We start from the raw sequence: 26,156 nt of genomic DNA on the forward strand, positions 1-26,156 counted from the left end.
AATTGCAATGTGGTGCCTGCAGGATAGTGACTCCTTCACTCCAAGGGAGATATCTTCAGTTAGCCTTGATGCTCCACGGGTCCTGCAAAGAACCTGTATGGTGCACAGGCACAGACGATGCTTCAGACTGAGAGGGAGACAAAGTTGGGCCCATACCAAGTCCAGAGTCTCCAGACGGTTCGAAGTTCAGTGGTTTCTGGTTCAGGTCCACGTCCAATCTAGAGTCCTACAGCCAGGTAAGTCCTTTTCTACCCACGGGAGAGGGTTAGACTGATTCAGGAGAACCTGCCAGGGGAGGGTCAGGACATTGGGGAGTTATTCCCATGTCCTTTGTCCAGTTTCGAGCCAGAGCAGGAGCCAATGCCTCCTAGGACTGGTTTGAACTGGACTATGCACAGGGACACCAAATGTGCCCCTCATGCAGACTTTCGGTCACTGGCAGGCGCAACCACCCAGGCCTAATACATTAAACCCTGTCTGGAAGGTGGTCACACCTCCCTGTAACAGGATTCCTATTGTTCTGCCTTCCCCTGCTCAAGCTTGGCTCAGCAACAGGAGGGCAGAAATGTCTCTGGTCGGCAGCAACCATTTTGGGATGCCTGGGACTAGAAGGCTGGTAGCGGGAACACCAGGGACCTCACACAGCTCATTTCTGAGGGGTGGAATCATACCTCCCACACCTGGAGTACAGCAGCCCGCGATCACACTGGGCTGCTGCTGCAGGCAGAACGGTCACCACCTGTGAGGAGACCTCGTTGGGTTCCCCATACAGCTGCCCGAGGTCGTGGGACTCACCCTAACTCTGGGCAAGTCAGAAATTTCTTGGGCCACCTAGGACCCCTGTGGGGTCAAACAGCCCAGCCCCAGCAACTACACCTCCTGGCTGTGTGGGTTTTAGGCCTCGATCAAGCAGAGGGGCATCTCTGGGCTCCCCGGGTGGTGACTGCCTCTCTGGAGGCACAACGGCTGCGGCAACTTCCAGGTCAGAACCCTGGCACTCCAGAGGATGAATGGAGCTACACTCTGCTCTGGCCTGTTGCCAGGCAATCTTTTCCCTGCACGTGGCCCCGTTGGGAGATGCTGATACGGCTCCTCTGCAGGGCTTCTCGCCCAAGTGGGCACATGCGCTAGAGACTGGAGACGGGGGAGAGCTTTGTCCTTACACTCTCCCATCCCCAGGGCCCCAAACCTTGTGGGGCAGCTTGGGGCACACACCAAGCCTCTTGTTCTGCCGCCAGGGTCAATCAGAGGCTCCAAATCACGCTGATGGTAGTGGAAGGGGATTGCCCCATTAAAGCACTTGCTACAAGCTTTCTGCCACATGGGGAAGATTTCTTCTTAACCAGATAAGGAAATACAGCACTCACCACACGCTGGATGGTCACAAACAGTGCTCTCCTCACGCTTAAACATAAAAGGAGGAAGAACAGTCCAGTCCTTCGCCTGATCCAGACAGGCTGCCCTACCCCCCACACCAGGGGCAGCACTCCTCACACAGTTCTCAGCCCTCCTGCCAGGCAGGGTACTTTCAGATCCAGCCAGGATTGAAATCTTTTGTATCCCTGAGACTTCCAACAAGAGGCCAGCATACACAAGCCCTTGGAGATTCTTCACAAGCAGGATACCACAGCAGGGTAAAAAGAGTCAGTCCTTTTCCTCCACCACAGACAGAAGCAGCAACTGCAGGCCAACCCACCCCTCATAAAGTATAGGCAGTCCTCCTCACACAGTCCTGCTCTTCTTCCTGGCAGGTTCCTCTTGCTCCTTGAAGTCCTAGGGGTTTTAGGTGTAATACTTCTTCCCCAAATTGTCATAGTTCTCTTTGTTGTGAGGGTCTCTGAACCCAGTCCAATCCAGTCCTGTCCTCCCTGGTGCAGTATGACCACAGGGGGCGGAGACACTATAGTGAAAAAGGAGACACAGCATATTCAGTTGCAAGTGAAACTCCTCCCAGCACTCCAAATGCAGACCAGATCTATTCAGCCCTGCGATGAGTCACCCAGGCAACTCCCCTACTGACTGTCTAGGATGAATACACATCCCAGCTCCTGTACTCAAACACCAGATGCTGAATACACATACAGCCAGAGGCACACAGAATGGTAAAGTAAGAAAATGCCCACTTTCTAAAAGTGGAATTTTCAAACACAGATTTTGAAAACTACCTTTACCAAAAGGCGTGTTAATAAATTCTGAGTTCAGAGAGCCTAAACTCCATTTTCATATCTTGCCCCTATAGCAAGTTACACATGTAAAAATGTTACAGTGCAACCCCAATGATAAGCCTATGAGACAGATAGACTTTGGATAGTGAAAACGAAATACACAGTATTTCATTATCAGGACATGTCACATACACACATGAGTACATGTCCTACCTTTCACATAGACTGCACCCTGCCCAGGGTGGTACCTTCGGCCTACTGTAGGGGTGCCTTCCATGTAGGGAAAGGGAAAGGCTGGACCTGGCAACTGGGTGCACTTGCCAGGGCAGCATTGCAGTTTACAACTGCACGCGCAGACACTAGAATGGTAGGTCTGAGTTACATTTGCAGGGCTACTCATGTGGTTGGCACAGCCAGTGCTACAAGCCCATTGGTAGCATTTGATTTATGGGCACTGGCACACACCGTGCACTTTACTAGGGATTTACCAGCAAATCAAATATGTCAATTATGGATAACCAATCACTGCCACAATTTATACAGAGAGCATATGCACAGAATCATATAGCACACAAAAATCGTGTCAGTAAAATAGGAGAAAAAAGGTTTGGGGATAAACTTGTCAAAAGGGCCAGGTCTAACAGTCACATTTGAAACTGTTCCATATTAAGCTATCCTCGGTTTACTATGCATGCAATACAACAACCTAGAGCCTCAATTTTACACATATAAATTCATCAATGGACAATTGTTCCGAACACATTTATTCTGGACTCAGTTTCATCAATGATTTTTTAATAAACTTTGCCGAAAGAGAACTGGCCTTTATCATGTTTCAATTGAGGAACTAGTAGCAATTTTTCTCCTTTCTTTCTATTTTTCTTTTCTTCATGATGCTTCAATTCTTCTTTAATGCTTTCTTTCTTTCTTTCTTAGCCAATACCTTTTGATTTAAAAGAATTATATGTAGGACATAGTTACCTATAGAGATTTTCAGCCATACTTCATCCATTGGTCTGTGGTTCTGTCATTCACATTTTACACCAACCCACGCGAACATGCATCAAGGGGCAATGCATACGACCACTTCACCCATTGGCTGACTTCACTATGAGTTACAGCATGCTGCCCTTTCACAAGGAGCACATCCACACAGACAAAGTAGTTCTTTCAGTGCCAGGGAGTACTAAGCTAATGTGTACTTTTTTGTGACAAAAACACATTTTTGCCTTTAGTCAATATTATTTGCTTCAGATTTACTAACAGCTGGCAGTTTCTCAAACAAAAAGGTTTTGCAAAAACCATGACAAAACAAAACAAGAACTGCCAATAGGCTGGCTGTCCATGCCAGAACCATTGGCTTTGCCAATGCTTGCTCTTTTAAGGTGTCACTTTAAATTTGATGTGCCTATTGATGGTAAGTTTCCCAGCATGGGTGCCCTTGTTCTCCTGGGCACTAAAGCACAGTGGTGATGGACAGCTGCAAGATCTCTTGTCGAGCCTGCACTGCCCAGCAACGTACACATGTTGCTGGATGTGAACAACGCTTCAGCCAGAAATAATTGGAACACTTGTTCTTGAATTCCCAAATGTAATTATAAGTCCTTAACAGGCCACAACTAGGTCAGTCTTGGTCTTATCTGTTACAGTGCTACCTGTTTGTCAGGCAACACACTACCTTGCTCAGCCTGTGCCTGAGTACATGATTGGCCTGTCGGAGGCTCTTACCCTAACTGCGTGGAAGCAAACCTGTATTTTAAAAGGTGGACCCAGGAGATAACAGCTGAGAATCATTTTAACACAGAGCTCACAGAATGTGAGACTTCATTATAGTGTTCCAAAGCACAAAAAAAGGTCTATAAACTATGGACGTAAGCCAAAAAACTAGGTATTTCAAGGGATAGAACCTGATCTCCTACACTAATCCTCACCAATGAAATAAAAATAAGAATCCAAACAGCCCTGAAATTTAATCTCGATGAGACCGATACAATTCAACAAACTGTTATGAAAATACCACAATGAGGCTGCAAGTGCATTGCACCAGTTATAATGAATATTACTAAATTCCGCATCATGTACATTTGTGTGTATCAAGTGGATAATGAAGTATGCGCTATTTGATCGCAGTCAGTTAATGAGCACCTTTAATGAAACTATAATAAAGCAGGGTACCCCTGAAAATGGAATCATTAAGAGGTCATCAGGAGCCGCTGCTGTGATCCTTGCTATGTCTGCCATCCCTGACATTTAGATGTCTCTAAGGTAGTATGAAGAAAAGACAAACCAGAGTATTTTTAAAGGCAAAGTGATCGGTGTTTAGTTTCCAATGTGCAACTGTTAGAAAAATGGAGGAAGAGGAGGTACCTTAGAAACATGATGTCAAGGCCTCCATTGCCCAGGACACTACTCTTGAGGCCTTCAATTAATCAAAATAGATGGAGCTTACAAGTATAGCAGGAAGATTCCCTGAACTGGCACTGGGCTTTTTCTGGTCATTGGGGAGATGAAAAATGCAAATGCTGTTTCTGCACCCCCAAAGTTTTCAGCTTTCTCCTCCCCTTTTTGCTGAATTAATTTTTGTTGGCTTTTGGACTCTGTACACTTTACCATGGCTAACCAGTGCTAACGTTCTTGTGTTCTCTCCTTTAAACATGATATTTTTGGCTCATACCCATTTGGGAGACTTAATTTGCTTATAAGTAACTAGTAAAGTGCACTATATGTGCCCAGGGCCTGTAAATTAAATGTTACTGGAGGGTCTGCAGCACTGGTTTTGCCACCGACTTACGTAGTCCTTTAAACATGGCTAAGGCCTGCCATGGCACAGCCTGTGTGTGCAGTTTTAAACTGCCCTTTTGACTTGGCAAAATAAACCTTTTGCCATGCCCTGGACAGCCCATAGGGCAGAGTGTTATGAATGTTACATCTGCATTTATACTTTTAAGTTTTACATGGTCAGTGAAAAACCCTTAAATTTGTTGTACACTGCTGCAAGGCCGATATCTCCCATAGGATAACATTGAAATTACCTTTATTACATTTTATGTGTAATTTCCAAATGGGAAGATATACCTGATTCAGGCTTGCTGTCTCTGGAATCATAATTTAAGATCCAAATTTATGGTGAAGTCAGATTTAAATTTCAATTCTGAAAAGTTGAAATGTTCTTGCCTTAGCTGTCTTGGGCCCGATTCACAGAACTAACTTAAACAAAATCCTAAAGTTACAACCATTTACTCATTTTGATTTTCACAGAAGGCACTTACTCATTTTGGTATTCACAGAAGTGCCTTCTGTGAATACCAAAATGGTAGTAAGTTTAGGATTTTGTCTTAAGTTAGTTCTGTGAATCGGGCCCTTGGTGTCTGCAGCCTGTCTCTGGTCATCTGACTGTGTGTAGTTTGCAGTTGGGCTTTGTGTAAACCCAATGGAAGCTTAGGTGTGCCTCAATGGCCATCTTTGTAACTGTAACAAATGATAGCTGCAATGCTGAATGATTCAAACATTCTCCCCCAGTTAAATCCATCGTTCTTTTGCTCTCTACGCCACCTGAGATTGGACCAAGCCATATGAAAATCAGTCTTGACCCTATTCCTCATGGGAACAGTCCAGCTTGAACCGTCATCTGTGGCAGAATGAGAGGGAGGAGATGGGCACAGCCTTGCAAACACCTGAATAGGCTGTCTCCTGTCCCTACACACAGGGCTGATGCATACCCCGTCAATAAATCAATCAATCAGGATTTGTATAGCATGGCTAATCAACTTCAAAGGTATCCAGGGGCTGGTTTCTTGCTGGGATCAGTCAAAAAAACACGTTTGAGTACCTTTCTGAATTCCAGAAAAGAGAATGCTGTTCGGAGGTGAAGTGGAAGGTCTTATCAGGATTTAGCAGAGAGGTAGGAGAAAGAAAGCCCTCCACTGTAGCTTTGGTGGGTGCAGTGATTGTATGAGAGGGTCAGGGAGGCTGAGTGCAGGTGGCTGAAGTGTTGTTGGAAGTTCAGGTAGTGGTTGACTTATGATGGTCCTTGATCATGGAGGTAGTCAGTATGGAGCCAGGGCAGGGGAAACAGGGTATCTGTGCACTTCAAAGGCTCCCCGATATAAAGGCACAGCTCCTCCCATCTCTCATCGACAGCAGCCTGGAAACAATGGCAAAACTCTGCATCGCAGCTGCACCGCTCATCGTAATCGACGCATCGCCTTAGCTGTGTGATACATCTTTGCGGATCCACCCAATGCTCTGCAACCAGGATTTAACTTGTGACTTTGTCCTGCTCCAGTGTGAACATTTATCTCCAATAGCGCATTGTGCTTTTTGTGCTATTTCTCACTAGAAACTTGAAACTTCAATAACTCCAGTTCTACTCATTGGATTTTATTTGTTTAGGTCTTGTTTTATTTATTAAAAGAATATATTTTTCTAACCTGGTGTAGGATCCTTTTCATGTGGTGTTTTCGCTATTTTACTGTTATCCAATGGGACAGTTAGGTCCTACAGTAAAGAAAAAAGAATGTAGGTGTTTTTCATTACCAGGACATGTAAAACGTATACCCATCTGTTCAGCTTGTTGAATACAATTCACCCTGGCCTATGGTCCTTTAGGTCCTACCTTAGGGGTGACTTAAAAAAGAAGGTTAAGGCCTGGCAAAATATTTTTTTGACAGGTCGAAAACGCAATTTGCTAAACCTCTCCTGCACGACTACCAGATCACCCTGCAGCAGAGAGACTGCTACCTTACATATTGTAGACAACGCCCTTTCGAGCACAGATGAAGATGACACCTGGCCCTTGATATTGCTGGAGTTTTCAGCTGTCTTCGAGACAGTCGACCATCCCACCCTAGAATCCCAAACTGGATTCAATGGCAACGTCATTCACTGGTTCTTCTCTTATCTTTACAAACATCACCAGTTTGTTCAAATGGGCATACAAAGATCCCAACCACGTGTGGAATACCCTATGCTTCCATACTGGTTCCTCTCAACATCAAGCTTTACATGAAGCTGCTTGATGCTCTAACCACAGATAACCTAAATATTCACCAATGTGCCAAATGAGACACAAGTCTACACAAAAGTCCTCTGCTTCAGACATCCAACACCTCAAAAACTACTTGCTCATCAGCCAGACCAAGATGTTTAGCACCTACCTGAAGATCAACCCAACCAAGACAGAATTCTTGTTGTTTAGCATGAACAACAAACAAGATATAGTATAAAATTGGTTCAATGACATGGCCCTTGGCAGCTTCGAAATCATCCAACTCTCATCAAATGACAAGTATCTTAGTTTCACCCTGGAGAAACCATCAAGAAAACCATTCCCAAAAAACATTGACAGCCTAAAGAAAGTCAACTTGTTTTGTCTAGAAAATCCTTTGTACTCTTGCCTCAGGATAGTGATAATGTCCGGCTCCATGGCCTCACAGACTTCACACTGGGATCCCTTAGGGGCATCCTACATGCCACAGCATGTCATCCAGTGCATTAAACATGTTGGTCACATCAGCCCATATTGATGGAACTCTCTTTTCTCCCCTGGTCGGCATAAACCATCTTCAAAAACAGCTGTGTCATCTACAAAGCCATCACAACCAGCACCTTATCATGCATACAAGCTCATCATGTCTGGTGATTCTTGGCACACCTGCAGCCAGGACACCATCAGACTGCAGACCAAGAAGTGTAAAACCGAAAGAACAAGACAACAGGCTTTTTCCATCCATGCACCCAGGATCTGGAACAACCCCCCCATATACATCAAGGCCAGTGCAATGGTGCTCCAATAAAGAACACTGGATCACAATGCATTAACTGTCCACAACCCAGCTTCCTCTCCTACTACTGGTTGACTTTATGTTTCACATTGAGCATGTGCAGTGATCCACTGCATTTTGGCTATATTTGCTCTATGGAAGTATAATATGTATATACATGCACTAGTGATGATTTGCACCAATCCCAAAGCCATACAGTACTATTCCTCTCGTATGTATCAATGTATACAGTTTCATATAGCAGAACAAACCTCAAGACAACGAAGCCCTGCACGGGGAGCAAATACGGCGAGAAAAATTGAATAGGGAAAGGCATAATCAGGATGGTGAGAGGACAGCCTAGTGAGCTTCTTCCTCTTTCCTGAAGAAGTGGATAGGTTGTTGGTGGATTTCGACAGGGCTAGCATTCCACACCCGAAGTGCCTTTAATTAAAATGATTGTTATCTTGCCTTTTGTATCCAGCATTTTCTGGCCAAAATGACTGCTGTATGTCTGGCCCGGACAACTAGATGGATTGATCTTGGATGCCAGATAAGGAGGACTCTCACTGTGTAAAATATGTATTTTATGCAGTCAGTTTTTAAGGTTGCGTGGGCCGGGATAGGGAGTCAGTGGTGCTCTCTGAATTATCCTGTTGCATTTCCAGAGAAGGTTAATGAGCTATCCAGCTGCTTGAAGCATGCTTTTCACACAGCTCTCATTGGCTTATGGGAGTCTATGCAGTAGAGCGTCATCTCAGTTATGATGGAATATGACTTGTGCCTAGATGGCTGTTCTGAAGATAGGAGGAAATGTTTTACCGTGCACAACATAGCTAGTTGATGCCAGGTGGTATTGGTCATGTGTACGATGTATGTTTTGAAGCTGATCTTTGCATCAATGTGGATGCCAAAGGATTTTCTATGAGCATGACATGAGATCGATCTCTTTTAGCCAGTTTGTTCCGTTGAAATTGTCCTTATTGTTAAGGCCAGCAAGCACCTTTCACACTGACAGCAGCATCAGATTCAAAACACACATCTATCCTGGTCTGACTCCATAAAGCATACATTTGCATTTTAGTTTCTCATAAATGACTAGTGAGAAGTGACATTATGTTTTAATTGCTACACTTCTGGTTTTATAATATTTTAATTATTTTCTAACTAAAATACCTAAAAGGTTTATTCGCAGAACTAGGATGTTTGGGGAAAATGGAGACCGCGTGGTAACTAGAGTGGCAGCAGCAAGCTGGAGCGGCTGCAGCACACAAACCGGTACAATCACACTGCGGCCGGGCATTTGAGAAGGAAGGGAGTCATTATATATGCTCAACCTCTGCAAAATGGGTAGCTTTCTGTCTTGTGCAATATTCGTGGTCGCCATGTTGAGAAAGAATTACGGGGCATATTCAGTTTCTATGACGTACCTATAGCGATATCAAGTTTTGCTTAACAGCCACGCTCTGTCATTCTGTTGCACATATGTCCCTCAGTGTCTTCTTTCAAAGAAACATGTTTGTTGGCATGTGTGAGAAAGGCCCACATTTGAGAGTGGCATTAAGCCAAACTTGCTAACGCCATGCTCCACCATTATGAAAACGCAGTGACGGACCGTATTTACAAAGATACGGTGCACCCTTGTGTTTCCCCTAATGCTGGCTCTGAATTAAGCTGCCTAGCGCCAATGCAGGCACACTTGCACCATAGTGCGAGGGTACCTTCATTGGGGGAATGGTTGTTTATGTGCAGGAAGGTGTCTCCTCCTGCACAGAAACAATCACAAATGGCAATTTCGTATGTGTGTTCCACTGTACAGCACACATAAAAATTGCAAATTGTCATTTTTGTAATGATTGTTTATGTGAAGGAAGGGACAATTTCCTGCATATATATAATCATTTCTGGCAATTTTGCTGTTTCTGTATGTGCTGCACAATGCAGCACACATAGAAACAGCAAAAACAAGGAGATATAAACCATTTCTCCTCGTTTCGCCATGTGAAGACCAGTTTATTCCTGGTCTTATTATTGGTGCTGCCCCATATTTACACCAGGGTTGTAAGTGTGGGGCAGCGTCAAAATCAATGGGTGTTGCAGCTGAACACCCACCGCAACACCCATTGCCCACCCCTTTCACGCTAAGTATAGCGTGAAAGGATGCCTTATTTAGAAGGCGGTGTTAAGCCACATTAAGTGGCTTAACGCCACCATGTAAAAAAGGTCAAGCACCTATCGCCACAGGAACGTTGCAAAAAGTGACATTCCTGTGGCGATAGGAGCTTGTAAATAGGCCCCTTGATCCTTAAGTGGCTTAGCTGTGGGTACCACAGGTGCATCAACCAAATGCATGAAATGGCTGACTGAGAAAGTGACCATGAAGGCAGCGGCAATTCCATGTGGGATGTGCTCACCTGGTATGATCTTACATGTGTGGTTTTATATTTAGAATTCCAAAGATGACTTTTTGTCGATTTAAGTATGCTTTGTCACCAAGATGCCTGACAAAATACAATTGTCATCCAACGCCACACTTTCCGAAATGTTAATCCCTCCCACCAATATATGACATTAATTGTGAGTCTAAATGTACCAAATCACTCCTCAAGTCCACTTACTATTTATTTTTTATTTTATTTATTTTTTGGACTTGCATAGCTCTAGAATCACCCCCGTAGGGGTATCTCAGCGCTTACGGACCCATAGTGAGAAAGCTGTCACATAGGAGCAAGGAGCTAGAACACAACAGTTTTTAGCACTTGCCTAAACTGCAGATGGTCTGGGCACTGCCTCTATGCAATGGGGAGCTGATTTCAATAGAGAGGTGCTAAATATGAAAATGCTTTCCCCCTGTCCTTGACTTCTTAACCTTTGGTATCTTGAGGAGGGATTTTGAATCAGAGTGGAGATCCCTATAGGGAATGTAACGGTTAAGTTTCTCTGCAAGGTAAATAGGTCCTTTACCCCACACTGCTTTGTGAGTAATGCAACAAACCTTAACTTTTATTCATTTGCGTACGGGCAGCCAGTGGAGCTTTTGGAGAAGGGGAAGTGAGACAGTTCGACAAGGTGCATTCAGTGTTAAGCGGGCAGCCGTATTCAGCACTACCTGCAGGTGATCCAGAGAAGACTCATTGGTTGCAATCAGCAAAGCGTTGCAATAATCCAATCTGCTCAACACTAGAGCATGAATAAGAAACTTCCTTATAGAATCAGGAAGGAAAGGGAAGACTCTTCTTAACAAGCTTTGCACATTGAAGCAAGATCCAACCGTATGGGTCACATGCTCCTTCATGGTTAGGATCTGCTCAATATGAATCGCTACATTTTTTACCATTGTCATTGGTACTGGAACAGTCCCCAGCCCTCTTGGCCACCACTCTGCGGTCCTAGGAGTGGAGCTTCTCCGAATAGCATGATTTCAGTCTTTCCAGCATTTAGTTGTAAAAAGTTGTTATGCATCCATTGAGAGATTGCCAACATGCCGGAGAAGAAGGTGGCTTGAACCGTCTGGAGAGATTTCTTAAAAGAAAAAGTAAGTTGGGTGTCATCAGCATATGCTATAGGGATGAACCCATAGTTCCTTAGAAGTGCGGCCAAGGGAGTGATATAGATGTTAAATAAGGTGGGGCTTAAGCAAGACCCCTGGGGCACTCCCTTGGTCAGTTCTTTGGACTTAGAATGATACGGCCCCAGGTTCACGGTCTGGGAGTGGTTTGTAAGGAAACTCGTCATCCATTGCAGTGCCACACCACCAATACAAGATTCCTCTAGTCTCCTGACCAAGGTCTGATGGTCGACCGTATTGAATATGCCAGAAAGATCTAATAACACCAGGAGAGTAGATTGACAGCTATTGAGTGCTAACCTGATGTTAGCTGTGACAGCCACCAAGGCTGTTTCCGTGCTATGTTTCGGTCGAAAGCCTGATTGCGAAGGGTCAAGGCAGCCGGCCCATTTGGTATGGTCTGACAAGTGTTTGTTAATGTGCTTTTCCAACAGTTTGCTCATGAGCGGTAAGAGAAAAAATTGTATGTAAATTAGAGAGGTCTTCCATGGAGGCATTGGTATTTTTCCGAATCGGAATAATCTGTGCCACCTTCCATGCCAGAGGCAACTGTCCTTCCTTCAATGATAAGTTAAGTAGAGAGCAAATTGGGGCTGACAGCTGTTTGGCCAGAGAAGAAGAGATTCTGGCAGGTAAATATCAAGTGGCGAGCCTGATTTCACATTGCACATTAAGGTTTCCACCTCTTCTAAAGTTAAAGAGGGGAAACTAGCCAATGAATTTACCCAATAACAAGGTGGAGGTTCTATAATAGCGGCAACCCGCTGTGAACTGGCAGCAGAGGTGATCTTATTATAGATGGTATCTATTTTCTGTATAAAATAGTCAGCTATTTTATCACAGAGGATTTGAGATGAAACTTCTTCAACATCACAGTCTTTAGGATTTGTAAAAATGTTCAAAGTCTGAAACAATACTTTAGGTGTATTCTCAGCCTGACTTAGCTGTTGGGTAATATAGGATTTTGGGCCCGGCTTTATGTTTTTATGATACTGGGTGAGGGCTGTCTTATATTTCTCTTTGTCATCAGTGGGATGAGTCCGCCGCCATCACCTCTCCAAGTTTTTACAATGCCTCTTTCCTTCAAGAAGCTCGTTTGTAAACCAGGCTGCCTATGCTCGCCTGGATTTACTCACTCGAGTTCTCAATGGGGCGATCTGGTCAATGGCGGCCTTAGCCATCTCATTGAATTGAGATAGGGCCTCCTCAACATTTCTAGGTTCAGTATCCCATAGAGAGGTGAAAACCGCTGAGAATGAGTCAGGGGTGACTTTGTGCCATTGCCTATAATGGAACTGATGGTCTGGACTATATGAAAGTCAATGAGTGAATGATCCGACCAGCTGAGTGGCCATGGGGCTTTAGAGGAGAGGTGAGGTGAGTTCGAGAAAATGATGTTTAGAGTATGTCCCGCTTTATAGGTTGGACCGTCATTAGTTTTAATTAGGTCCAGTGTGGCTAAGTCAGCCAAGAAAGACGCAGTCTCCGCATTGTCTTGGCACTCGCTGTGTACATCAAAATCTCGCAACAGCATAAAATTATTGGAGGAGATCAATGGGGTGCAATCAGTTCCATTAATTGAAGTGAGAATTTGACAATGGGACTTGGAGGCCGATAAACTAATGCACCTTTCCAACTGCACTGTGGGAGAAGGTCCATCCGAAATATCAAAATTTCAATTTTGTCGTTACAGCGTCGCTCCAGTACCGTAACCTTCACCTTATCATTATGGAGTATAGCTATCCCACCGCCCACTTTCATCTGCCTATCCAATATATGAATTCTTTAACCCTCTGTAATTGCTATGGTAATAACAGGGGTGGAATTCGGTTTAGCCAGGTCTCAGTTAAGAAGCCTAGATCAGGTTTCTCTGAGTTGAGAAAATCGCATATTTCAATCGCGTGTATGGTAAGCGATCTGACATTGCCCAGGAAACCCTTCCAGCTCTGCCTGAAACAGGCAGGTTCAAGCCCTGGATCCTGTCTTATATGCCAAACAGTGATACCATGTATCCACTTGTTTTATGCAAGCATTATAATGCTCTTCAAGGACCACGTTATAGATGACTTACAAATTATGAAATGAAGAAAAAACATGTTCATCAAAAAGTCTTTATGACTTGAGTATCATGATTGCTTTGAGTGTGTCTATCAAAGTACATATTTGTGTTTTTCATTTATTGCTTTCTTGAGACCACTACTCGGTGAATGGATTATCTTGAGAAAGCAGTAAATATTAGCCATTTGGACAGTTGTGCCCAGAACGACAATAATATAAATGCTGTTAATATTTCAATGTCAAAGTCACTGCTTCTGATTAAACTAGTTTTTAGCTAATACATTTTCTGTTACCTGCAAAAACTCAGACACTTTTTTCTCAAGTACATAGTGACCTAGCAGGAAAATCGAAAAAACATTAACCAGTTGGTCACAGGTTTTAAACTCAGTGGCTCAACTTCTCATCTTTTGTGATTGATGAAAAGATAGCCATTAATTTTGGTAATAATAAACATGTGTTGTCATCAGTCTGCATCAAGAAACTTATTCGGATACGAACATGTGCTTTACAAATATACTTTTAAGTTATGTAATAAAAGTGATAAGAATTAGAGGGTTACCCAACCCTTTTCCATGTATGTCTTTAAATTAAATATTTAGTCTATCCTAGTCCCATGTTTTGTATACAATTAATTGCAATTTTTCACTTACCATCTTTTTCAAAGAAGACATAGAAGCCATCAAATGCCGTAATTGCCTTTGGGGGCAACCAGTTTAGCATCACTTTCAATGGTGGGAAGGCAAAAGGGGTTGGTGTTGCTTTCACAGGTGTACTGGTAGCGTAGTTTTCATAATCCATGGGTGCGCCATTCACAAACCCCTCATTGTCCGGAGTTGTGGGCTCATTGGCCCACCAATAGGGCTGTGAAGTTGTCTCATAATCCGTATTGTTATAATAATACTCTGTCCAAATGTTAGCGCCATTTGTCAGGCTCTCCGGTTGATCCCCAGAATATTGGTCTGGGCTGTCTTTCTCCATTGCTTCCTGCGATTCTAGAAAAGTCTCAGCTGGACTAAAGCTGGAATTGGCCTCCAAGCTACTCTCGTTCTGGAGCACTATCTTCACAGAAATGTTTCTGGGTGGGTAGGGAACTGGAAAAAATAAAAACATAAGTACAGCTTATTATAACAAACATTCCTATTTGAGTCTCCCTGGATTGATATTGGTCAAAAGAGATACCAATAATGTTAATACATTTAGAAATATAAGTATCAATACATATGTGAAATAAATTTCCAAATTTAGATGTTGATGTTTTTAGTTAGTCTTTTCAATGCATTTTGGCACTTTTCAACTTCATCCTGGTCTTAACGCTACATGAGCTCATTCTCTACTGGCTATTTTATTTTTAAATGGGTTTGGTAGATAACAGTGTTTCTTTCATTTTAAATCTAATGGATATAGTAGATGACTTGGGGATAATACAAATATTTTCAGAGATTTTAATTTGGAATAATTCAATTGTCAAATGTAGTTTTTCCACTGGGAGCTGCTTGAGAGTTTATAGATCGTAACGTTTATAGGTAGGTCCCAGATGTAAGTAATCACAATTTGTGGTGAGCATCTTAAAATACCTGCAAGATGGTTAAAGTACGTCAATGTGGTTGCATAGCATTACATAGAACCTACTACATCAAATTTACAACTACTGAAAATGCAACTATGGAGAACACCACTACTATTAATAAGCTAAGGCAAAGAGTACATATACTTACACTAATTCTAAACTTAGCATGAGCCCAAATATAACCTAAATTCTAACCCTGAGACTAAACCTTAGAATAACTTTAATACTAAGACTAAACCTAATGCCAAACCCACCTCATTACCAGAGGCCTAACTCTAGGCCTAATCGAACACTATCCCTTATACTATCCCTAAAGCAAAGTCCACCCTTACCCAACTCCAGTCCAAACCCAAACTCCATAAATCATCATCATCATATCTTTATTTCGGCAAATTTAACCATAAAAGAAATTCGAAGCACGTTTAAAATACAATATGCATGGATGACACATTAGTTCAGTTAAAAAACAGAACAAATTAGTAGAAGTGTTTGAACAAGAACATATCTAAAATACACCGTAAGAGTTATAGCCTAAAAACATAAAATTTGCAATTTATCCCTTGCGTCATCTGTTACAATTGATTACAATGTACTCTTGTAAACAGTTTTATGCGGTGTTAATTAAAAACCTACTATTGTGCCACATGGCTGCCAGAAATTTTGACACAATGTATCAATAAACAAAGAACGCCAATGCTGCCCTTAGATAATTCTCAACATATCAATATCTCACAATCGATTCAAACATAAAGTGAGAGGATCAATGTCTCTTGAATGAATCTGCAATTTTATTGATTATTTTACTTCATTTGGAGGTTTTTTTGGTTTTCTCTAAATCTTTTTTCAGTTTGAAAAAACATATAACATACAAAATATGGAACACATTATGTACACTTAACACTCCCCAACCAACACTCACACATACACTCAGTTGTGAATCACAATCACCCACTCTCAAGCACTCTCTACAATACAAAAATACATACTAACTATTCTTCAAAGTTCAATATAAATCATATCTCCATTAGTGCCATAGACATTCCTTTCAGCCTATTTGTAAATTTTTTTAAGCAATTCAAAAATTCTTTCATGTTCTTATGGCATCATACAATATAGGGTCTACGCGTTTCGAACTCTTCCTATTTTTCGAGTTCTCATCAGGACTACACTGTAAAAATGAAAATGGGGGGAGATCCGAGTTAGATTCTAATTAACGACCATATCTCAAAGCTAATAAGTGGCTCAACATCAGTCTCTTGACCTCTTACCTTTGTATCAATGTAACCCAATCAATAAATCGTAGTCATCTTAGTACCCGGCGTATGACCACCTAAACAACAGTAACACAGAAAGGCTCAGCTAAGCTATTCAAGGATGTTCTCTGTTTAACTACAATATTGCACACTCACATATTCTCACTCACCGGTGTGTCTTGTATGAAGGACCACCTCTCTGTGAATGGACAGAGATTTCATATTAGGCACAAATCGGATCTCATTAATGTGAAAGCTAAGTGCCGCGAAACAAGTTGCTCTTACCTCGATTAGTTTTGGTGTTAGAAATTTTGACACAGCAAATACAATGGGTCTTGATAACTCTGTTTTAAATATTCTGTAAGCTTGCATACGGTGAGTGAACCCCAAGTTTTTGCACAGTGGTATGAGCCATTACCTCCTAGAATTTCGGTAAAAGGACAAAAGAAAAGATTATGCAAATCATTTTCTAGTTCAGAGTTGCAACCAGGGCAATTTTTTGGGGAGGATGGGGACCATCTACGGGTAAAGGCTCTAATCGGTAAAGTGCCATATCTCCATTGTAGGTACAGCTTTCTAGTTAAGATAGGGTAAATGTCATCCATGACACACTCAAAGTGGTAAAAATCTTTTACCCATAGAAAACATTCAGTTAGGGTGCCGATCTGAGGATTGTGAAGAACAGCAGTTAGTTTACTATCGTAAAATAGTCTAGCCAGGTGCTTGCGTGAGACCTCTTTGCAATCAGTCTCGGGGTCGGACCACAATGCTGGTACTCCCAGCTTCCCGCATTCATTCTTAATATACATAAGCCATGGGATTTTCCCTGCTTTTGGTGGACTTAAAATTTCTTGGAGTTCCTGACTATAGTTTAGAAGCTCAGGTGTTGTCCAAAGCCTATGCCAGAATCTTAGCGGTTTAAGGCCTAATTCCTCGTCTATCGATCTGAGGCCCAAGTCGAGCCTCAGGGGTAGAAGAGGAGTACTAGGTGGTAGGGCCAAGAGTTGTCTTAGGAATTTGTTTTCAGTATTAGTGATCTCAGACCTACACGAGTAGCCCCAAAGTTCACCGCCATAGGTGATCGCCCCCCTTGCTTGCATTTTATAGATCTCCAAGGGTGGACCAATAGGTTTAATGGTCGATGTGTTGGAGAGCTTGAGGATACCCCCTGCAAGTTGGACCAGTTTCAGTTGGAATTTAATTTGCTGGGGGCCGACGTCATGCTCTTGTTTATAATTACCCCCAAATATTCGAAAATCTGGACCCTTTCCAATCTCTGGTACTGTTGTGAATGTATCTAGGACCCTAATTAAATATTCCTGATTCATGCCCTTATGTGGTTATGATAAATCATGTCCTAATGAAGGCATACGAATCTTACCCATATTCAGCCATAGCCCACGCAGGCCAAATACGGCAAGGCTACTTCCTTAGATTCCTAGAGAGCACAACGAGTTCTTTCGACACACCAAACCTTCAGCAACCTGGGAATTCCCCATGTCTTTGTTTTGATTTGTCATTGAACTCCTGCGAGCACTAAAGGAACAGTCAGTTCTTAGTGACATCTTTTATTGACGTCTTATGTCCAACCTTACGTCAAACACGGCACCTTCCAGGTATAAATATACCAACACTTGCCTTAAGCAAACACACGGTGGTGTGGAGCAGAGCGGCTATCTACTTATCCGAAGCCCAGCTGATGCAAGAGCCGAAGGAAGCCGCCCCTCCCCTTTGACACACTGGTGAAACTGCCTTTTCTCACGCCGAGAAATCCAGCTCCGGTGTTTTCCAGTCACCCTTGCGGGTTACTGGGAGATCGAGTCCTGAGAGACGAGGTACAAGATCTCCTTCATTCTATAACCAAGGTACGGAGCTGATTCAAAACTTAAAGATAATTCTTGATGCAGATTCTTGGCAAAAACTCAACTTAACTTAAATCTGCTACTTACTTACTCCTTCCCACGTATTAGGCTTAGGTCAGGTACACCGGGGTAGGCGTATCTTAGAAGCACCAGTTGAGTTTGTTAGTCAATGTTTTTATGTATGTAAATATTTTATCCGTTTTAAAGTATCATATGGCTAAGAAACCATATCAATGCTTTTACAGTATTATTTTATAATACTCCTTTTACTGTACGCAATTTACTTCATGATAAGTATTGCAATTGTGGCAATTCATTTCTCTTGCATGAGAAAGAAGACTGCTCAATAAAAGAACACCTTTTATTGAAAGTGCCCGTCTTTCTATTTCTCTGTACCCTGGTAAAATTAAGCATGCACGATTGACTGAGTGAAATAGCTGTCTATTGTTTTCACACGACTCTGGAGATACACTCCTTATTCTGGGAGAGCAAAGTTGTCATGTTATATGGTTGTCAGAAGCTAATCCCTTCTTCTCTTAATCAGGGAAATTAACCAAGTCAAGATTTGTATAGCGCACTACTCATCCAGAGGGTCTCAAGGCGCTTGAGGGGAGGGAGTCGCTACCTATCAAATAGCCAAGTTTTGAGTTGTTTTCTGAAGGAGAGGTGGTTCTGTGTGAGGCGGAGGTGGGTGGGGAGAGAATTCCAGGTTTTGTCCGCTAAGTAGGAGAATGATCTTCCTCTCATGGTGGCTCTTTGAATGCGTGGAATCACAGCGAGGGCTTGATTGGATGATCGTAGTTGGCGGGTGGGGGTGTAGAATGTCAGGCGTGTGTTGAGGTATTTTGGTCCTAGGTCGTAGAGGGCTTTGTGTGCATGGGTGAGGAGGCGGAATGTTATCCTCTTGTTGACGGGGAGCCAGTGAAGGTCTCTCAGGTGATCGGAGATGTGATTGTGGCGGGGTATGTCTAGGATGAGTCGGGCGGAGCCGTTCTGAATGCGTTGGAGTTTTTTCTGTAATTTGGCTGTGGTTCCGGCGTAGAGGGTGTTTCCGTAGTCCAGTCGGCTTGTGACAAGAGCTTGGGTGACCGTCTTTCTTGTTTCAGTGGGGATCCATCTGAAGATCTTTCTGAGCATACGTAAGATGTTAAAACATGATGATGAGATGGCGTTGACTTGTCTGGTCATCGAGAGGGAGGAGTCTAGAATGAATCCCAGGTTGCGAGCATGGTCCGTTGGTATGGGTGTACTGCCCAGGGTCGGTGGCCACCATGAGTCGTCCCATGCAGAGGGGGATGATCCTAGGATGAGGACTTCCGTCTTGTCTGAATTCAGTTTTAAGCAGCTGTTCTTCATCCACTCGGCTACGTCTTTCATCCCTTCGTGTAGGTTGGTTTTGGCGGTGTTTGGGTCTTTGGTCAGGGAGAGGATCAGCTGTGTGTCGTCAGCGTAGGAGATGATGTTGAGGTTGTGCTGGCGTGCGATGGATGCGAGGGGGCTCATGTAGACGTTGAAGAGGGTGGGGCTGAGCGATGATCCTTGTGGTACGCCGCAGATGACTTCGGTGGCCTCTGATCTGAAAGGGGGGAGGCGGACTCTCTGGGTTCTTCCGGCTAGGAATGAGATGATCCAATCCAGTGCTTTTCCTTGTATCCCAACGTTGCTGAGGCATTGTACAAGGGTGCTATGACAGACCGTGTTAAATGCTGCGGAGAGGTTCAGGAGGATGAGGGCAGATGTTTCCCCGTTGTCGAGCAGTGTTCGGATGTCATCTGTGGCTGCGATGAGGACGGTTTTGGTGCTGTGTTTGGCTCGGAGCCGGACTGTGAGGGGTCGAGGGAGTTGTTAGACTCGAGGAAGGCGGCGAGCTGACTGTTGACAGTCTTCTCTATGACTTTGGCAGGAAAAGAGAGGAGCGAGATGGGGCGGTAGTTCTTAAGTTCGGTGGGGTCTGCTGTAGGTTTCTTCAGGAGGGCATTAAGTTCGGCATGTTTCCAGCTTTCCGGGAAGGTGGCGGTTTTGAGGGAGCAGTTGATGATATCCCTGAGATGGGGTGCGATGATGGAGTTGGCCTTGTGAAAGATGTGGTGGGGGCATGGGTCGGTTGGTGATCCGGAGTGAATGGAGTTCATCAAGCGGATGGTGTCTTCGGTGCGGATTGGGTTCCAGGCGCAAAGGGTGGTGGTGGGGGGCTTCAATTTGGTGGTAAGGGGGGTGGACTGGTCGCCGAAGCTATTATGTATGTCAGCGATTTTGCTGTGGAAGAACGAGGCTAGAGAGTCATAGAGGTCTTGAGAGGGAGTGATGTCGTTGGTGCCGGCGCTGGGGTTGGTAAGCTCTTTGACAATGCTGAAGAGTTCCTTGCTGTTGTGGGCATTGTTGTCGAGTCGATCTTTGAATGCTGATTTCTTGGTGGATCGGATCAGCTGGTGGTGTTTGCGGGTGGCGTCCTTGAGGGCGGTCATGTTGTTTGTGGTTGGGTTTTTTCTCCAGGCTTTCTCGAGGGTGCGCAGTTCTTTTTGGAGTTCTTGAGGTTGTCATTGAACCAGGAGGCTTTTTTGCTACCTGGCTTGTTGTGATGGTTTTTCAAGGGTGCTAGTTCGTCAGCCCAGTGGGTGATCCATTGTGCGAGATTGATGGCTGCTTGATTTGGGTCCGATGATTTTGCGGGAGGGTTTTGGTTTAGCGATGTGGTGAGTTGGTCGGTGGTAATTTTGTTCCAGTTTCTGAGGGGACTTGTTGCGGGTGGTGGTGGGTCGTGGTCTTTCTGAAGTTGAAGTGGACGCAGCTGTGGTCTGTCCAGTGGAGTCCTGTGGCGTGATTGAAGGAGACGTGTTTGCTGGAGAAGAAGATTGGGTCGAGCGTGTGTCCGGCGTAGTGGGTGGGGGTGTTTACCAGTTGTTTGAGTCCTAGATTGGCCAGGTTGTCCAGAAGGGTGGTGGTGTTGCTGTCGTTGTTCTTTTCCAGGTGGAAGTTGAGGTCCCCTAGGAGAATGTAGTCCTCGGAGGGAATGGCGTGTGGGCTGATAAAGTCAGTGATGTCTTCGCTGAATTGTGTGCGGGGCCCTGGTGGTCTGTAGATGAGGGTGCCTCTAAGTGTGGTCTTGGGGTCGGTGTGTATCTGGAAGTGAAGGTGTTCGGCGGCTGTGAGGGTGTCGTCGGAGCTGGTCGTGATGCGGATGGTGTTCTTGTGGACGATGGCGATGCCTCCTCCTGTTTGGCTGATGCTGTCCTTTCGGATGATCTTGTAACCGTCTGGGATGGCTATGGCAATGTCGGGGGCCGATAAGGTGTTCATCCAGGTTTCTGTAAGAAAGGCGACGTCTGGAGTTGTGGTGTCTAGTAGGTTTCATAGTTCAATGGCGTGTCTGTGGACTGAGCGGGTGTTGAGCAGGATGCAATTCAGGTGGTTATTGTCGTAGCTCTGTTTGGCGTTTATGGATGTAGTGTGGGTCCTGATGCAGCAGAACTTGCAGGATTGGCAGGTGAAGGGTCCATGGGTGCGTCCTGGGGCGGCTTACAAGCAATTACGGAAGCTCTGGAAAATTTACCTGTTCAGACGTGCATTTAACTGAAAGCATTGAATTGAACAATTTAGTACATGGCTACCCTGCCATCTAACTGCACCCTGTGCTCCCTTTCACACGACCTTTGATTTTTAACCCACTATCAAACACTCTAAAACAAAGCAAACAAGACATACCGCCTTTTACAAAAGTTCCTATCAATTAATACATCGCTCAAAGATTCCTCCACTTCTCCTTTCAATCCTAATACACTCCACTCTTCTCTTTCTTGACTCCTCACCTCTCCCTTCTTTCCTATTCCCCTCAGACTCAAATTATCTGTACTATACAACAGTGTTACACACAATGTTTTGATTGCTAGTTCTAGTTTTCAAATGTAGAATTATAGAGGGTTAACAGTGAATAACATCCCAGTTATTTAATATTTAGCCCTCTATAATGTTATGCTATGTATAACAGGGACAACCACAGACAAGCAGCAGACATCAGCGCTCCATGAACTGCAACTTTAAACTTTGGAACAACAGCATAAAAAACAAGATTATACAAAAAAAGAATTACCAATAGAGAGCTGATTTGGGCACCGGATCTGTCCCAGTGGCAGGTACAATAAGGACCCAGTGTGTGATGAGAAGACTCCTCTGCCGAAGGAGGCAGCGGATGGGACATGGTTTTCAAATCTAGAGACCAGAGAAATAATGAGCAACCAGTATGAATAAATGATCAGTGGCACCCCTAGGATGAGTGTAACAATGAAGAACATTGTCACTCACTGTGCAACTTCTCCTGGTTCAGAGAAGTGCATGAGTCTGAGGACAACAACAGCGCAGTGGAATGAGGGGAGCATATCCCGGGGGAAGGATTAACCCTTGGTCAGGCTATAAGCTATTACAAAGTTATACCTCTTTCATTGTGCTCTGTTCACGCTAGTCTACCGATCCTTCCCGCCTGATTTGCCTAACCCCGATGCCAGGACCTAAAATGGCGGCTTCCATTACAGTCAGGTGCATGGCCAGAACCCTAATATAAAGCGGATGCATGTGGTTGTGTGCAGAATCCACACTGTATGCCAGTGACATTTAAACTTTTAAACAATCTCTTTTGGATGTGCACAAATCTGATCTGCCTGGACTGACCTGTTCATTGATACCTGAGATGGTGGCTCCACTGTGGAGATGCTTTCTGTAATACGCCTGACGTGTGATCTCTATCAAGTGTCTTGCCTTTCAAGAGACCTAAATAAGTGTTACTAGTTCACGATCCAACAGGGTCGCAGCTGAAGCTGATGGGCGCCTGACCCTAGCATGGACGCCAGTTGTGACTTTTACCCCCAGCTGAAATCTACCTTACATAATCCTACCAGGACTGTGCCTGACCTCAAAATGATGTCTGGAATTTATTTGGACCATGGTTGCTCCCCCCCCAAATATGATAATCTCTGAGTACTCCTGATCTACATCCTGACAGTGGAGCTCAAGCACAATGTCTGACGCCCAGTGAAGCTGCTCTGTTCAGCTATTAAGTAGATCAGCCTTGGTTCATCCCCTGACTGTCACCTACCCAGCCAGATTTTGGGCACAGTTTTTCTCCCTGTCTCGCCCCCGCCCATAGTATTTCTGTAAATCTGCTTTTTCCTTGTCTCCTATCTATCTATCTGTTCCCATTTAGCACTCTTTCTTTCTTTGTCTTACTTCCTTTGCTCCTATCCCCTCTCACTTGAATCTTTCCCCTTGCCCGCTACACCACCTAGCCCCCTGTCCTTTTGTGCCATCTGACTAAGCACTCCTTCTCCCCTTGTTGGGGAAGGATCCAATATTTATACTCTGGAGTCTCAGCGTACCCACTGAGAGAGTCCACTGCACCAAGGGAGGCACTCACAGCTGAGGTATGTTATGGCACCCCTTGCCAAAGCACTCCATCTCCTCTTTTTGGGGAAGTATCCAGTATGTTGGCCTTGGAGTCTCAGAGACCCCTCTGAGAGAGTCCTCTGCGTATAGGGAGCCTCTTGCAACAGAGATGGGGAAATGATACCACTTCCCATGGGATCACAGCTTACTGGACTTTGGACGCAGCTCTGACTCGTCTACCAGTTTGTGTCCCCATCACCCTCCCCCTCCTCTTTCCATGCTGTGTCTCTCACCCTCCCCTCTTCCTTCCCTCCTTCATTCTCTGTCTTCTTCCCCTGCTCTTACCCCTCTCCCCTGAATCTCTCCCCTTGCCTGCTTTTTCCCTGACGTATATCTCCTTTTTGTTTGTCTCGACCTTACTTGTCACTATGTTGCCAGGCTCTAATAACTGTGCAACCTTTGTAACGATGTAACCTGCAATTATGGTCTGATACTCATATAAAGCACTCTGATACCTCCGGATCTAGCTAGCGCTATATAAAAGCTTTAAAGAAAAAAACATCTGCCCTTGCTCCCAATTGATACAGAGGGGCAGAGAAGTAACATGGAAGTCCTACGGTTAGACCTGGCATGCTAGTCATGGTTTTTTCCCTAACGTTTGCCTTTCACTCTTCTGTTTGCTACATTTGTTTTTGCTAACTTTAGGACTCTGCACACTTGACCACTGCTAACCAGTGCTAAAGTGCTTGTGCTCTGTCCTTAAAACATGGTAGAATTGGCTTCTGTCCATTGGGAATATTTAATTTACTTGTTAGTTCCTAGTGAAACCGCACTTCCTGTGTCCAGGGCCATTAAACTGAAGACCACTAGTGGACCTGCAACACTGGTTGTGCCACCCACCTAAGGAGCACTTTACACATGTCTCAGGCCTGCCATTGCAGCCAGTGGGTGCAGTTTTAAACATTCCATTTCAGCCTGGCAAAATAAGCCTTTTACCAGGCACCAGCCTTCCTTTTTATTACTACATATAATTCACCCCTATCTAAGGCCCTGGGAAGCCCAGACGGCAAGGTACAAAGTGTTTAAAAAGTAGGATACATGCTTTTAATATTTACATGTCCTAGTAGTGAAAACTCATTCATTTTTTTTGCACTACTCCAAGGCCTACCTCTACTACAGGATAACATTTGGGTTGCTTATTACTTTTAATAAGCTGTACTGGAATTGTAATGAAACATTCTAACTTATGGTGCAGTCGGATTTTAAAGTACAATTTTAAAAATGCCACATTTAGAAGGTAGCAAACACAAGGAGATGATGGACGGAGCGCTGAATCTTTTCAGACACTCACCCCCATTCACATATCTGGGTTGAATCCATCATAGTTCTTTAGCTCACTTTGCCACCACAGTTCAGACGCAGCTATATGCAAATCAGTCTTGACCCTGTGCCTTATGGGAACAGTCCCGCCTGAACTGCCAAGCCATGTCTTCCCTGGACCAGAAACAAGTATTCTGGGAGTGGTTTCAGGCTAACAGCCCTTATCAGCCAGACTAGCTTGAATCCAGTGGCAAGTGTGCAAGGCACCCACGTCTAGGCATACCCTGCCAACTTAGGGCAAACAAAGCAAACGCAAGGAGATGATGGACAGAGCGCTGAAATGTTTCAGACACTCACCCCCAGTCACAGATCTGGGTTGAATCCATCCTCGTTCCTTAGCTCATGCTGCCATGAACACGCATTTTGAAAAGCGTGAACAAGCTAACAATTCCACGAAGCTGCGATTCACAGAATATTTGGCAATTCTGCGTTTTCCACGGAACGTGAAATTACCCAAATTCCGCAAATTCTGTGAGCGGAACAGAATTTACCTCCCAGGCCTACCTTCCATCCGTTTTGAATACCAAGCACGCAATATGTGACACATAAACACAAGTGTCTCAATCAATGGCTGCGTGTGTTCTGGTCATTCTAGTTAGTTTCGCGCCCCAGCGCTACAATTATGCGACATGACTTAATTTCCCGATTTTCGTGTAACAAGCATACCACGAAATTCCCAAAATTAAGAGAATTACGTGCTGAAACTTAAATTTCGCTCCCAGGCCTAGTCAGAATAGCAAACATATTATAACATATTTGCACTAAAGAATAAAAAAAAAAATTTACATCGTAGGCCAATACCAAATAAATGCTTTATGGGAAGACAGGCGGATATTCATTGTTGTATAGGGCCCATCTAAGGTAGGTTAAAATGCCTCTCAGTTTTTCTAACTAAACTAATAGAATGCCTTTGAGGCATTTCGTGTACAGACTGAAAAATGATGCATACAAATAAAATGGCTATTTCCCCGCATTTGATTTTCTGTCAGGCTTACATCAGAAGTCAGCATGACACAGAAAAGTTAAAAATTAAAGTGACTCTCTTCCTAATTGATACATAATGCAATAACACTGAAACTGGAAGCAGGAAAACTATGCGTTTTCAGCATTAGTTGTATGAATATTTCATTGAGTTTGCTAAGTGGCATTTTGTATCTAGATTCTTCCA

The 26,156-nt window shown here is 44.0% G+C and overlaps 1 protein-coding gene across 6 annotated transcripts in view; it reads right to left on the reverse strand.

Annotated features, from left to right (window-relative positions):
- Positions 1 to 26,156, reverse strand: part of PTPRO (protein tyrosine phosphatase receptor type O) — a 1,018,456-nt gene that overhangs the window by 460,338 nt on the left and 531,962 nt on the right. For all 6 annotated transcript variants that reach the window (XM_086920999.1, XM_086920983.1, XM_086921017.1 and 3 more), the window contains exon 5: positions 14,204 to 14,644. In XM_086920999.1, coding sequence (XP_086777125.1) covers positions 14,204 to 14,644 — 441 coding nt within the window. The remainder of the gene's footprint in view (positions 1 to 14,203; positions 14,645 to 26,156) is intronic.

This window comes from Lissotriton vulgaris, chromosome 1_1 (genome assembly GCF_964263255.1).
Source record: "Lissotriton vulgaris chromosome 1_1, aLisVul1.2, whole genome shotgun sequence".
Taxonomy (NCBI): domain Eukaryota; kingdom Metazoa; phylum Chordata; class Amphibia; order Caudata; family Salamandridae; genus Lissotriton; species Lissotriton vulgaris.